This window comes from Morone saxatilis, unplaced genomic scaffold, assembly GCF_004916995.1.
Source record: "Morone saxatilis isolate NCDOM2014 unplaced genomic scaffold, NCSU_SB_2.0 Contig0, whole genome shotgun sequence".
Classification (NCBI taxonomy): Eukaryota; Metazoa; Chordata; class Actinopteri; family Moronidae; genus Morone; species Morone saxatilis.
Window position 1 is genome coordinate 14,220,120 of NW_023339650.1, and position 12,999 is coordinate 14,233,118.

At 39.5% G+C, this 12,999-nt stretch overlaps 1 protein-coding gene across 1 annotated transcript in view; it reads left to right on the plus strand.

Moving 5' to 3' along the window:
* The window catches only part of plxdc2 (plexin domain containing 2), a 93,690-nt gene that overhangs the window by 70,403 nt on the left and 10,288 nt on the right, over positions 1–12,999 (plus strand). The window contains exons 8-12 of the mRNA XM_035673263.1: positions 2,213–2,308; positions 2,501–2,582; positions 6,893–6,953; positions 7,154–7,307; positions 11,969–12,007. Coding sequence (XP_035529156.1) covers positions 2,213–2,308; positions 2,501–2,582; positions 6,893–6,953; positions 7,154–7,307; positions 11,969–12,007 — 432 coding nt within the window. The remainder of the gene's footprint in view (positions 1–2,212; positions 2,309–2,500; positions 2,583–6,892; positions 6,954–7,153; positions 7,308–11,968; positions 12,008–12,999) is intronic.

Sequence of the window (12,999 nt, forward strand, 5' to 3'; positions counted from 1 at the left end):
GTGCAAGAGTATTAACTTTTCTGGATTTGTATGTATGGGTTAACTGACCCTTTAACTTATCACACTTTTGCAAATCCGCCTTTGTTTGATAGTATCAGTGGAAGGTAGCTAAATCCTCATTAGGTCTTGTTTATGTTGTGGCTGAGACCAAGCTATAATTGACCTGATTTGCGGCTTCCTTCCACCTGCAAACCAGAGGCCAACGAGGCTGCACAGCCTGCCCACACATCAGCAGCCTCGGGCTGGGGAACTGACCTTCCTCTGGCCCCCACCGTGTCATTAGGCACCTGATAATCCTTTTGCTAGAAGCGAGAGGAAGTCAGGCACCAGGGGACGAGAGGGGGGGGGAGGAAGGGTGGTCTTACTCTCAGGTTAAACCGAGTTGGCTCACATTTGGTGCTTTGATCAGTTGTCTTGTGTGTAATCAAACCAAGCAGGTCTGCAGGCAAACAACATCCTGTCACATGAGAAGAACAACACTGTAAACCAGCACAGTCAACAACTCCCAGATCAAAAATCAATCAACCAAATAAAAGAAAGTAACAGTAAATAGTGTTAAATGAATGTTTTTACATTTTAGAAAACACTCTTATTTGCATCCTTATGGGTTCAAGTGGAAACAAGTTATGAACATCCAGACATATTATCATCTTTTAAACTACTTTGTTTGCTTATTTACTCCATTTACTTAACAGTTACGGCGCAACATTAGCACTCATTTGGAGTCATATTTCTTGAACCTGATAAATGTAAGCCCAATATTCACTCTTTGCTTTTGGTCTCCACCAAATCCTGAGTGAAAATATCTGGCTCTTTATGTTCACCAGCTAGTCTGCCTGCTGTCAGTCTGCCTGACAGGCAGTGTACGGTTGTTTTTTAGGGGCCTTTTCTCTGAAAACAGCTGCCAGCGGTGCCTGAAAATGACTCTATGTGAGCTCTGAGAGTGAACAAAATCACACTAAACACTAAACAATGAACTGAAACTTGCTATAACGTTAAGGAGCTGCAGATTCAGGTGGTAATTGTCTGTGAGTTCATCACTGAGAGCAACCCTTTTCACATTGTTATGTGATATATTACTATCGAAATATCCTCTTGAACAAGAAAGTCAAGGTTTAACTAGGGGAGAAGATGGTTATTGCTGTTAAGTATGTCCTAGTATGAAGCTACAGCCAGGAGATGGTTAGCTTAGCACAAATCCTTCTGTAAAACCACAGTTTTTTTTTTCACCAAACAAATATGTAACAATAATTAGTGAGCTTTAGACGCACTGATGCAGATTATTTTACCTTTGGACACTGTCTCCTGACTGTAGCTTCATATTTAATGGATACATCAGAATCTTATTAATAGGCTTATTTCCCAAAATGTCAAACTATTCCTTTAACTTTGAAAGAGTTTCAGCATTATTACAATACTATATGATGGATGAGACTCGCAAGTCACTGCTCGCTGTATATGTTACACAGCCATAGTCTGCTGTATTGAATTTCAATTTTGTAGCTCATTGCTCAAGCAAATACAAGTGTTATAGGAAATGTCATGTAGTGAGCAATGCGACGATGCGCGTTTCAGTGCATATCAGTGATTTATTCTCCAGATTTACCGTTTCATTCCTGGAACGCCTGCATGAAAAAGTCTTATAACATTCCAATTAGGTTTTAGATTAACCACTATATTAACAGCACCAAGGAGTTATTATGAGATCTCTTAAGACACTGCACACGAAAAGAACCTTTTTGACTTTAACAAAGGATGTAATTTATCCTCCTCTTTTCCATTTCCACTGATGATAGTGAAGATGCATGGCCAGCAAAAGCAAGCAGCCCATTTTTCACTGACCCATATGAGTTATAAGGGCCAGAATGCAATGAGAGTCAATGATCTATCTAATCAATAGCTCCATCTTTTCCCTGGCTGATGACTTGCTGTTACAGATGACTGGGAAGGCAGCCTTTCAACAGGGTCTGATTGATATCGGCTCCCAGGGGAAATTGCTACCGTCCATTGCCAAGTTGTGGGGCTGACACTTGGGCACAAAGAGAGGGGGAGAAATAAAGTGCTGTGGTAGCATCCCTTATGACCTGATTCTGCCTCCCGCTCTCTTTCCTCTTTCTTCAGGGACCACTTGTCCCAGTTTTTATCTCTGTGTGGAAGATTTGTGATGGTGTGTTCGCTCCCTCACTCTGTCTCCTCTTTCTCCAAAATATAGACGTGAGGCGGAGGACGATCTACGAGTACCACCGCGTGGAGCTGACGAAGACAAAGATCACTAATTCTACAGCCGTGGAAATGATGCCTTTACCCAGTAAGAAGGATTTATTGTAACAGCTTTTGGCCCACTCAGGGTCGGCTCCTGGGCGAGTGTTATTAGATTGTTATTGAGACTCCTTCTTATTACATGGCGTGTAGACCTTTTCCTTGGCTGTGTGTCCATTAGGCTATTGATTGTATAAATTGTTTTAGATTTGACCAGTTTTTTTCCATTCCTCCTCTCCAGCTTGTCTCCAGTTCACCAGCTGTAGCTCGTGCATCTCCTCACAGATCAACTTCAACTGTAGCTGGTGCCACCGGCTCAACAGGTTGGACACTTTTACTCTCATTTCACTCCTCTCCTTCCAACACATTCCCACTAAGGCTGCAACTGACATGAAATGTCAAAACATTGTAAAAAAAATGTCCGTCACAGTTTCCCAGAGCCTAACGGGACGTCTTCAAACGGCTGACAAACTGTCCAAAAACTAAAGATATTCAGTTTGCAGATATATAAAACGGAGAAATGTAGCAGATGGAATCACAGAATAGTTTGGCAATTTTGCCTGAAACTGTTAATTAATCATCAGAATAGTTGCCAATCATTTTTCTTTTGGTCAAGTAATAAATTAATCAACAAGTCGTTTTAACTCTAAATTCACCCTCATATTTCAGAAGCTGGAACTGATACATTTTTAGCATTTGTTCTTAAAAAATTACAGTAAGCAATTGATTAGCTATTGTTGTGCAGATTGATCTTCCATTGATTGACAAACGCAAAGTGTTTTATCACTAAATCTCACCCCCATTAACCCTCACTGTAAGCAATCTAAGAACAACTGCATTTTTAAAGAGGTCTATAAAAGTTGGATCTGAAAATACCACATTTTTCTTACTGAGTGGATGTTTAGGTAAATTGTACATATAAATTCTTTATATAAAGAAATATTTCAAGAATTAAGTCCATACAATATTTGGTTAGTAGCAGAGCACAACCTTTATCAAGCAATGTGTATTTTGGTGATTCCATCCCTTTCAATGTATTTATTAACATTTAAACTCGGATGACAAGTTTATGGAAAATACAGTACAGGTTTAAGGCTCACACTGAACTGTGCAGCAAGAGTTGGATTCAGTAAATAATGTGGCTCAAGCTGCTCGTCTTCTATTGAAAGATCAGCTGAATCAAGCTGAAATACTTTGTGTTTATTAGAGTTACAAGTATAGAAGCTCATTTTGTTGTATGTAGGCTTCATTATCTTAAAAACACACTTGTGCCAACCAGTCACCACGAGCTGTCACCGTGATGTGCACCAGAACAGAAATGTTCAGCATTAACACTTTGATGTTAGAATAACTTAATTTGGTCGATGTTAAATTTATGGCCTGCGGTTTTTGCATATTTGAATCACCCATCTGGAGTACACACAGCTGTCTACACTATCTCTGTTACCATTTCAGTTAGTATCCTATTCAATAAATGAGAATGTAGTTCTATCATTTAGACGAGACAGTAACTCATTTTAACATTCATACAACTCACACCTGTTCTGTCAACCTCTGCTCTTCTTTTTATCTTATCCTCCCCGTCTCCGCTGCACTTCAAACAAAAGTAAATATTTGAGCTGCTAAAAGAAAGTGTTAGTGTTCCTCCCTAGAATTTCCTGACGGCTGAAATATGAGCTGGTGGGTTTTGTTTTGCTGGATGGAAAAAGTTTGAGTTAAATAGACAGAGGGGATAAATAAATGATGGGGAGACAGAGTTGTGTTATCATCCATAGACTGAAAGTTCAGAAACTTTCAACTTGAGAGTCAGAAGATGTTTACTGTCCTGATAAATGTGTAGCCTGAATATGCAGAAAATGTATTTGGAGGTTGTTGTTGGGGTTCATTCAGTCTGACTCGGGGCAGCCGCCATCTCTTCTCTCTTGTATGCTGCTGCACTTTGAATGCCTCCAGCATCAAATATTAATCTTCCACTCCTTTATTTTGCACTCATCATTTATTCTGTGAGTAATGTGGTTGACTGAAGAAATGTGCAGCACTTCTGCTCTGCCCGTTGACATTTGTTATTTAGGACTTACGTGGAGTTTTGAATTTGACTTTTCATCTGCTCTGCATCCTAAATTCTCCTTTCTTTGACGGAGACAAACTAATTTACAGTGCAACGACTTGAAGAAGTGTTTTTCCTCTCATTTATGGACGGCGTGGAGAGATACTGTACGCCTGTAGCAGTGATCTCATTAAGCTGCGTTTTAATTAGCTTTCTAACTGTGTTGATATCTGACTGTTCAGCCTTATTCTGCCCTTTGTATCCTTCAGCCACTTCCTTTGAAAGAGGCAAACATGCTTTAAACACGTGCTAATTAAAAACCGTGGCGCCCTCGTTGGCTTCGGGGTTAATGAAAGGCGCTGACATTATAGAGAACAACCCTAATGAACTTTTCTTACAGTGAAGTGCTGGGAAGGTGAGCGCCTCTCTCTCATGCTAAGTTCTGAACTAAATCCCTTTGTTGTGGCTGGTGTGTGCAGCCGGTGCTGAAGCAGGTTAATAAACCATGACAGAAGTCCCAGTGGACCCTCAGTGGTGCCTGTGTAGCTGTACGTTGATGTGTTTAGAGGACTTTCGGGGATTTGTTTACCCTGAAAAGCTGGTGAGCATCACAAATGCAGCTCATATAAAATTAATGTCTGTTCAGGAAACAAATATTGAGTTTTAATATGTCTTTGTCTCCCAGGAAGTTGTTAATGCATCCTGTTATGTTGAGAAACTGCGTACTCGCAGGCTCGCCATTCTTTTTGAGCTGTCAATGAACTGCTAAACAATCAGGGATGGAAGAAGTATTCACTTCCTTTACTTAAAGCACCCACAAGGAACTTTTATTTCGTGTTGATTCTGGCACTGTGGGCAGAAGCCGGTAGTGTTTCCACTGCCTCATTTAATTGAATCCAAACTGGTGGCAAACTTTAAGAGTATCTATATTGAAACAGTTAATCTTGATGAAAACCCAGTAATGAAATCTATCCATCCTGCTGTGAATGACGGAAACCTGAAGAGAAGTATTCCCTTTTGCGGGTTAATTTATATTCAAATGAACCACCTCCACCCATTTGTAATTAGAAGCATTGTGGCTCCCTGTGCTAGATGGAAACTAGCTGAGATGGATGCCATTGAGAAGAAACAAAACATAAGCTCCCCAGAGGGACAGGTTGGACCAGACCTGCTCGGTAATGTTGTGTCTCGTTTTGCTTCCCTCTCCTCCCCTCTCCGGGGTGAAAGCAGTCGGGGAAAAGTGGGGGATTAAGCAGAGGAATCTGTCTCGCCTGATTGAACAGATGAGGTAGAATTTTTTTTTTTTGGTGGAAGGGGGAAATAGAAAGGAATGGGATGATTAGAGAGGTAGAGAGATGAAAATGGACTCCTTCACATAAAGCCATTAACATAACAATATGTTCACCAGAGAGATGGGGCCTGCCGGGGATGTCTAACACTCTACGGGACTCATATTGTCCTCGCTGCACAAAGCACAGATACCATTACTGGTGCTTTTCCGTGCTGTGAGTCGGTCATAGGTTGTTTTCATTCATGTGCTTTTTTCTATACATCTACCACCTGAAGTGACAATTTGCAGGCTGCCAAAGTGTTTCACTTATTGGACATGACAAAGTGTGAGTGGGTTTACTGATTTGCATACTAACTTTTCCTTCCAGACTCGGTGCTGTTTGCGGCCTAGACAGAGTGATGGCGAGTTCACCAGTGGGCGAGTTATATTTTGATCCATTTACAGCATGAAGGATTAGTTGCTGCCGCCTCGATTACTGTCTGCCTTTTGAGGTTATTAGAAGTCTTGGACTGGATACAAAGTCTACTTAACAGCACCCTTATCCCAAGGCCCCATGACCCATTGAACTTCCCCCTCACAGATCCTCCGTCTTCATACTGTACAAAGCCGCTCCCTCCTTGAGTCCAGACCTCAGGGGGAGGCAGGGAGTGGGAGGTGCAGATGTTTGATTCAGAGTTCAAAAAGATTAAAGGTCCAGTGTGTAATATAATATGTAGGAAGATATATTGGAATAAATGGAATAGGTTTTCATCAGTGTGTAATTACCCTAGATTGAGTCGTTGGGTTGCCTTTCACAGTGCACCATTTTCTACAGTAGTCAAGAATGACCGAACCAAACTGGCTTTAGAAAGGTTTTTTTTGTGAGTTTCTTAGGGTCAGGGTTATTAGATTAAAGGCAAAAATTATCAAAAAAAATAAACAGAATATGTCTTATGTATATACGCCCCCAAGTTCATCGCAACTGAGGAAAAGAGATGCACTTTTATATAGAAATACTCAACTTGCTATATATTTGGCATATCCCAGAGATAACTAAACAATTAACACAAAAAATCTGTGTCTTGAAACACCCTGAAGAAACCCTGCATTATAAATTGTGATGAAGTTTAACTTGCAAGAAGCATTGAAAGAAGAATTGGTCTAAGGAAGTCTAAAGAAGAACTGGTATTATGGGCAATTTACATAGATCTCCAGCCCATATTTGGGACTAAAAGTGCTCCTTTTAATATGTCTCTTACCACTTATTTATTAAATATACAGAAGATTCACCTGATATTTGTCCCCAATGCCTTCAGATGTTCCAGTGGCTTCGACCGCCATCGGCAGGACTGGGTGGACAACAGCTGTCCAGATGAGGTACGCAGTCAAGATAAAGACTAATAGTGATCAGATGTGACTTGAATCTGTCTGATACTAATTTAGAATGTTCAGCGTCTTGCTTTTTGAATGGCGAAACACATGTGTGTGAGTGCGTTTGGAGCCGCCCAGATGGTGAATGAATGCATTTCTTTTTGAGAGACTGCACACAGCAATGACGGCGTTTCTCATCTTCTTAGACCAAGGATAAGTTGTGTGACATCATCGACACCACGTATCTCTACCCGTTCACCACCACGATCGTCGCCAAAACAACATCCAGAAGCAAAGAGGCCACTGCCGGCAGGGACACACCCTCCACCTCCCACCCTCCCACCAGCGTCCCCACTGAAGGTAAAGTAGAAAACAGAGATCTGGAACGAGGCCACGGTGCAAGTTGTGTTGGAGCCCAGAGCTCTCTCTAAAATAGTGATGGATGCTCTGTTCTGGCAGGATGTTAAATGAAGTGCATTTGCTGGAACTGTTCTTTATTGGTATTGATGTGTTTCTTTTTTTTTTTTTACAACATAAACAAGACACTGCTCTCTTTTGGAGATAAATAAATGATATGTAATGTAGCTCTCCACTTAAGCAAAAAAAGAATTAACTCCAGATGGAGGCAGTGGAGCAAGACGCAGCAGCTGTGTTTGTAACAACTTTTAAACAATGTGGATTGAATTAGAACAAATCTTACCAGTCCAAAAGAGATGCACCGACACAATCCTGTGATCACGACGTTGGCTCGCCATCAATCTTTGTTCCTCAAAACTTTTTCTGACGACAGATCGGTTGACGTATCAAAAGTATTCTCCTTCTGTTATTATTAATTTTTCAGGTTAATTATAAAGCAGTGACTTGCAGTATTTGACTTTGAGGGCGAATGAAGGCCACTTTTCATTTTTGAAGGCTGAACGTTAAATAGGAAATTAGATTGTGTGCTGCCTTTTGTCACAGTAAGTAGAAAGTGACTTAACAATCATTTTGGAGTTTGTGAAATTAACTCGATCTGTTTCAGATATTGAGGCTTTCTGAAAGCTGTTATTATTACCTGTATTCTCTCTCTCTCCCGCTCTCTTTCAAGGTCTCATTTTACATTTGAGGGCTCTTTCTTGTCGGGTCCCATGATTGTGACTTCTTAGAGATAAAGAGAAAACAGTGAACAGAGGCAAAATTAAATTACATTTTGGTTAAACAGACGATGGAGAGAAAGGGAACATTCTCAGGTTATTTTGAATATTTCCCATGAAGCCACAAAGGCAATGTACAGATAAATAGAGCCATGTATATAATATGTGTTTGGTTAGATATGAATATTCCTGTACGGAATACGGCTAATATACTGTGTTTGTGACACATTAGCATCTAAGAGTTGTAGATGTCGTAGCTAGCTTGGAAAGTTAAGTACTTAAATTCTGCTAAATCAACAATCACTAAACAGCTATAATAAGAAGAGTAACTACAGATGATACTAAAGTAAGCACATTTGAGTAGTGAATAAAAGATGTCTTAGCTCGCTTTGCATGTTTGCACATACAATATTTATGATTATATTAGGATATAGTGGTCTTTTTTATTATATATAAATCCCAAAATGTGAAATATTCAGTCAAAATATGTTTTAAATATGACATTTACTGTAGATAAGTATTCAAAGATAAAATCTGTCAGTATTAATGTGCTTCAGTTGATCTTCTCTCACTCATAGTATTCCCGGCAAAGTTGGAGGGGGGTCGTGCTCCTTTGATATTGCAGCGTAAAGTATTGAGCACACGATTCACTGAACCCCAGCGGGAGACTAACTCAAACCATACTGCAGCATAATCTCCCGAGTTATCTAATGCAAATCGTCTTTCATAGGAAAACAACCAAGGTGTCCTTTAAAGTTTGTTTGCTTAATTTTTTTATTTTTTTCATTGTCTCTAGAGATGCAAGAGTTACGAGTCGGCTGAATTTATTGAGCCAATTTTCAGCTCATTCCCCTTTTTTATGGGTTTGAGCAATTTATTTAAGTAAACGGGCAATTAATCTTAATCTGCTCCAGATGTGGTGTTGGATCGAAGTGATAGGAAGGAGCCACTCACCTAACTGACATCAGTTTAAAGTGTGTGTTTATAATCAAAAGCACACACACACACACACACACACTGTACTGTATGTATCCTGCCTTGTGTTAATTGTATGTGAAGTCTGGGACACACAATGAGCACATTGAGCCAATCATTTCAGACATCCACTCTTATCCTTGTGATAAATTAATTTACTGAATCCTTTTAAGAACATGGTGACCCCTCCATAGAGTAGGTGAGCCTCTGAAGGACACAGCTTAAACTGTGTATCTGACTCATACTCAGAAAACCTTTATTGTGCATGAGAAATTTGTCTTTGACACGACTTACAAGGTACATTTTGGTGTATGGCTGTAAAAGCAAAATGCAAAGATATGTGCCAGTGTTAGGGTAGAGTGTCCTTCATTGCTTATAGATATACAGATAACGTCAGTGTTATTATGTTTGTCAGCTAATCTCACAGAAAGACAATGTGTTAGTCGGTCTCTTAATACTTTCTGACTCTCCTATCATTGTCTGTGGCTCCCAGCGCTCAAGCCCATTCATCCCAACTGAAGGTCATAAATATATGCTTTCATTTTTAGAGGCTCAGTTATAGTTTTTTAGTAAATATTGGGCACTGTGTTTGCACTGCAGTACTACGTTTTCCTCCTGTTCTCCTGTAATCCCTCCTTTGTAACTGAGTTTTGAAATCTTAAAGATAGGATTTTTTAGGAGACTAAATAACTTGCGATGGACTCTTTTTTTTGTGTAAGTCTGCAGCGTATGCAGTGTTATTTCACTCTGCTATCTTGGAAAATTTTATTTTTTTTATGGCTTTCTACATTCAAGCCTGGGTTATCCATTATTTCATTCTCACAAAAAAAGGCATTTACTTTTTCAGTAGCCGACCTTTTCTCCCATCGCACCCCCATTAATCATTTTGTGGGGGCTGAGTTTAAATGGACACTCGGTTCGCAGTTGGGGTGCTGGATGTGCTGCTGGGGATGAGGGTGGATGCAGTGAGTGCAGGGAGGAGTGTGAAAACCCGTCTGACTGTGAGGAAAAACACAAAGAGTAACCCCACAGATCAAACCGGGGAATGGCGAGAGAGCTGACAGAGGATTAGAGAAAATAAAAAATGTTTGGTTTATGTGTGTGTGACTGCATGTGCGTGTGTTTTAGCTTCCAGGAGGTCAAGAAGGTCATTCTGTGGTATTTGTTGTGTGGCCGACAGTGAGAAACTCCTCGCACACTTTCTGACACGTACAGCGGATCAGTTTCCTTCAGTTTCCTTGCCTGTCTGTTCAGCTGCAGGGGTCGAAGGTCAGGTTAGAGAACAGGCAGGGTGGCTAACGCTCATGCTGGTGACCTGCAGCTGAACGAGAGAGCGGGAGAAATGAAACGAGACAGCCCGGAGAAGAGAAATGTATCTGTGTGGGTGGAGGAAATCCCTACGTGGTACACTTAGCCAAAACTAATACAACAGTCCTGCAATAAACCCCACCTTCATGGAGATTATAATGTTCAGAGAGGTGTTGATTCAACCGAGGATGCGGTTGAATTATATATTAGTTTTCACCAGATTTGATGTTGCCCTGGTGTTGTTTTTACCTCATGATGTGATATTGAAGCCTGGCACCTTGCTGAAGTTAGGGACCGTCTCAAAAGTCCAAATATATCAGTCAAGAAAGCTTTATTGATTTTAGTGAACAGCTTTCTGGTTGATTTATAGATACTTTGCATGGACAACAGCCTTTTTTAAATTACGTTATATGGCCCAATGAATTATTATGGCGCATTTTTTTTCAATATCTTTCAGATTTTCATTATTATAAACACTTTAGACCAACTTTACATTCTTGTGGGCCTCAAGTCATGAGCTGAAGTCAGAGACCGTCTCAAAAGTACAAGCCGAATTATGCCAGTTTCTTATTTTTATTTCTTATTTTTATGTTTTTGTCAGTATCTTTCTTCTTTTTTATTCCAAACATTTTACACACATTTACTTCTGAATATACAAAACGTTTTAAAAGTTTAAAAGAAAAAAATTTTTTTATACCAGTAAAAACCTGTAAATACCACCATAAAAAGTTACACCGCATTCTTATTTAAACAATGTTTATACTTAGACTTACAACACAAATCATGCTTTAATATGTAAGTAATCTGCGTACATGGTTAAAATATGATGTTATTTTAAAAACCTTACTTGTACATATATGTATGAGGAGTATAAATGGCAGCAGAACACTATTTAACACAGAAAATGAAACATTCTAGATGATTTCCACCCACTTCTGGTATAAACCTGAACACTGATATGAATATAGACATTTCTGTGAAATAAACAGACATAGATAATTGCAGTCATCCCCTAGAGGCAACTTTTCCTTGAGCAGCGCTGATGATTCATATTCATGACCCTCACTCTAGTGTGGGATTGACTCGGACTAAATTTTGCGCGGTCGCTTAAAGTACAATATCTCATTTAATGATTCATTTTCAGACACCAAAATGTGGCTGCATTCACTATTTTTGAGGATTGAAATAGAAAATCCTTTTGATTTACATCGTTCAGTGAAATATATCTGGTAGCGTATGTGCTGAATTTGCATAATGTGAAAATCCTATGGTGTGTGTAAATGTCTGCTACCATTCAAGTGGCTAGTGGAAGTGGGTCACGCTACATTTCCATATTTCACGTGTATAGTTAACCCCAGACAGCTTTTATCTGTTGCATTATGCATGCTGTACCATTATATTCAAACAATTAATTTTTAATCAGATTTAAAGTGTTGTAAATGTAAATATCATGTTGAAGGGGAAGATGGTACGCTAATGAAAGAAGCTTCAAAACTCATTTGGGACCTTGTGTATAGTGTTAGAGCTTCAAAAGCTAACTACAAAGAGAAATATTGATTATTATGGCTGACGCTCGCATGTGTTTCTCTCTTTGTCTCTCCACAGATGATACCAAGATCGCCCTGCATCTCAGAGACAACCAGGGTAGGTCCCCATCTTCCTATGGCTGCTGCTAGACGGTGCCTTTCTTTGTCTGCCTCCTGTTTTGTTTTCTTCACTGATGTATTGGTCCCTGATTGCTTTTTGATCTTTTTGGAGGATGCTGGGCTCAATCGGCTGATAAACTTTATCCAGCCGCAGACTGTAATGCTTAACTGTCCTTGGTGGGCTGCTGCGATCAATTATAGTATCTGGACTGGTGTGAGGGAGAGTAGAGGCTGCGTGACCTAAAGTTGTAGTTGTTTAAAGTAACAATAGTCACAAAGGCAATATACAGAAGATGATTTTTTACATTAACACCTCGCTATCTCTACGGTATGAAGAAAGTGTCTATACAAACATAAAGATTTAGAGTTTTAGATGTCAACTAGTATGAATGTTCGACTAAAAATACGATATATTTCTCATATTGGAGGAGTAAAGGAAAGGTAAGAAGCTTGTTTGGTATGTTTGTGTATACAGAATATAGGTATACGAGACGGTGATCTTCTCACTATTTGAAAACAATTATTTTAACACTTCGTATTAAGATGGAAAATTGCTTCTTACACTGTGGATACAGGATTGTCTGGCTTTGTTTGTGGCATTATACAACATTATAAATGCCAAAATGAAAATTAGGCTTTTCTACAGACTTCTTATGCATCGGTTATCATTAATCAGAAATCAAGTTAGGAAGCCGTTGCATGCAAAGATTATTTTATTATCGATTAAAGGGGCTTTCCAGCTATTTAGTATCGTACTTCCATACATTTGTGGGACTTGTGAGACATAGATTGAAAACAGTGTCTCATTTTGTGCGACCATGCTTGAAAATGACTCACTGATACATTTTTCTGCCATTCAACAAATCAATTAACTGACTAATCATTTCAAGTCTTCCAGCATTTTTTTTAGATGCAAATAGAGAATCGGGTGAATTGTCTATTCAAAGATTACTTTCAACATTTACCCAAACCTGATGCCAGAGCTTAAGA